At 38.3% G+C, this 2,596-nt stretch overlaps 1 protein-coding gene across 1 annotated transcript; it reads right to left on the bottom strand.

Moving 5' to 3' along the window:
- Positions 1-1,609: 1,609 nt before the first annotated feature.
- Positions 1,610-2,392, bottom strand: LOC110709288. Its single transcript, XM_021887502.1, has 2 exons — positions 2,200-2,392; positions 1,610-2,088 (listed from the first exon to the last, which is right to left on the bottom strand). The coding sequence occupies exons 1-2, from the start codon at positions 2,390-2,392 to the stop codon at positions 1,610-1,612; spliced, it is 672 nt and encodes a 223-aa protein (XP_021743194.1).
- Between the last annotated feature and the right edge of the window lie 204 nt (positions 2,393-2,596).

Genomic DNA, 2,596 nt, shown 5'->3' with positions numbered 1-2,596 from the left:
TTTCAAACAACTTTGTTTTTTCCCTTTGCCTTTGACCTTGTTGCTGTTGTTGTTGGTGAGGCATGAGTATTTTGGCTGCAAGTAACAGGCTGGGAGCTTTGACCTTGGTGCTTCTGTTGTTCTTGTGGAAATATCTTGTTAGCAATATTGTTAGGTCAAGAAGTAGCTCCACTCTGTAAATATTCAAAGCACACAAACAAAAAAGGCAATTATAGGACAGAAACTTCACCATTTTAAAACAAAAAGAAACAGGACAATCAGCTTACATTAGCAGCAGCCCTATGAGCTTTATTTCTCCTTTATTCTTGCAGCCATGGTGTGTTGAAGAAAGGCTTGGATGACACCTTTGGCTTAGAGCTTGCTAAGGCTTCAACTTTAGCTGTAGATCCACAACTCTTGGCATAATGACCAAGGTTACCACAATTCTACACCTTTTTTGGAACTTTAGGCTCTTTGGTTGTGCCTCTTTGCTGCCTTGACCTCCTTCTCCCTTTTCCAGCTTTCTCTTCTATTATTTAGGCCTCCCATGCATTACCCTAAGTGCAGGTGGGAGTTTTATCTCAAGTTTATCTTCTCCCAATGCTTGGGGCCTGGCATAGAGTTGATTGCATCTTGATATATAATAATATAGGATGCCCTACTGTAGTAAGCATCCACATAGTCATCAGGATCCACCCTTTTATCAAGTATACAAGCATAAACATGTACACATTGTCTGCCAATAAGCTGCCATTGATAACAAGAGCATGAATTCATCTTGAGGTCAACCACCACCTTATCCCCATCCAATTCAACTTCATAGCTTTCCCCTCTAAACAACTAGACAATGCAATATCTAGCAACCTTTTCAATCCTCCCAAAAACCTTACTCACATAACGTATGTTATTTCCTTCCATTTTTTGAACTGCCTTCCACTTCTCGCAATTCCTCTTCATCATGTAAAATCTTATCCACTCCATCTATGTTAGAATGGTCTTATCTCTTGCATCTTTTATAACAGATAACAAAGATTATTTAGTAGCATGTTGGACTTACACCAATAAAAAAATGCATGTCTTGACCAGTGTGATGGTGGTATATTTGCTAAGTACTCATATGCGTCTTCTGATAAGAACTCAATGGACTACATTGCAACCTCAAAATCAAAATATATCACAAAACCATAGACTATGATAAGAGACCTACTAACACAACATAAAGCATATGCATACACTCTAACACGACCACATACTAGGACTAAACACATTACACAAAGGATGATAGAACACAATTCATGATGAAATAAACTTACCAAAGTGATTGCCCTTGCTGGATTCCAAAACAATTCCTTGAAGGTAGATCCAATGAATTAGAGCTTAAAATTAGCCAAAATATGCCTGACACAAAATCTCTTCTCATCATTTGGGACTAATTCATCAAAAGCTTCAAGAAATCCCTATAGGTAAAAGTAAAAAATAAAAAAGTCAACTATTAGAAATACAACTGTGGTATGATAAACAAAAAAATTAAGTACACTGAGAGAAAGTCAAACCTTTTGTCTATCACTCATAAATGTCAGTCCTAAACCTTCACTACTGCAATCTCCAATATCCTTCTACAGACAGTGTATCAACCAGCACCGTCTTTGTTCTCTATCTCCACTGTTGCCAATGCAATGGGGAAAATTTGATTATTCCCATCCTTGCCAACTACAACAAGAATTTGACCAGGATAGGCCCTTTTGAAATGACAGTCATCTAGGCTAATGAGAGCCCTACAACCTTTGTTAAAACCATTCTTCAATGCTGCCAAACACATGTACATCCTTATGAATAGAGGGGGTTCTGGTCTGTGTGCTCCCTCAACCACCATATACACCCCACTTTTTTTATTATACTTTAGCACAGCCTTGCCATAATACCAAATCCTTGCATATTGCTCTGCTGTAGAGCCATAAATCATGAACTTTGCTCTGGCTCTTACTAGCCAAGCGAGTGAATACCCAATGTGTATTCCTAAATCACTTAGAACGCTAGCTCTAAATGTCTTGATTTTCCAAGTGGGATTGCTCCTCCACTCTTCAACATACCTCTCTGCTAAGTATTCGGCTGAAATACATGCATTCATCCTAGATCTCATACACTTGTGCTTTAACCTCAACTCCTTTATTTTACAAGCACTACGATTATAAAGTCTTCATGTTGACACCTTAAACTTACATTTCTTCACTTTATCATCACACTTGCATTGAGGCAAGTTGATACTCTTAGGATTCCACTCATAGTTGCATCTTTTTCTACAGAAAATAGTGATCTTCTGACCACCATTGTGCAGGTAATAAAATTCATACCTGTTCACTAAAACATGGGTCCTCATTGCTCTTCTTAGCACATTAATACTATAAAGAGTCATTAGTGTCTTCCCTAAACCATGGGCTTGAGTCACTTCCCTCCACCAGCAGCTAAAGATTTGTGCAACAAATGTCCTTTCCAAGCTACTTTACCTTCTACTCTATGTGCTCATCAACTTTCATGGAACTGTCACCAGCTTTTATAATCTACAAACTCTTCTCCACCTCACCTAATATACCCCTTCTTGTCTGGATATGCCACTATT

This window comes from Chenopodium quinoa, unplaced genomic scaffold (genome assembly GCF_001683475.1).
Source record: "Chenopodium quinoa cultivar QQ74 unplaced genomic scaffold, ASM168347v1, whole genome shotgun sequence".
Taxonomy (NCBI): domain Eukaryota; kingdom Viridiplantae; phylum Streptophyta; class Magnoliopsida; order Caryophyllales; family Amaranthaceae; genus Chenopodium; species Chenopodium quinoa.
The sequence above is the reverse complement of the archived record's forward strand: the minus strand, read 5'-3'. Positions and strand labels throughout refer to the sequence as shown.

What these genes read in the sequence shown, in the direction of transcription:
- LOC110709288 (XM_021887502.1), bottom strand. Translation starts at nt 2,392, where the DNA reads ATGACTCTTTATAGTATTAATGTGCTAAGAAGAGCAATGAGGACCCAT. An exon ending in TGATGATAAAGTGAAGAAAT is followed by an intron (nt 2,089 to 2,199) that starts GTAAGTTTAAGG and finishes CATGTATTTCAG; the next exon opens with CCGAATACTTAGCAGAGAGG.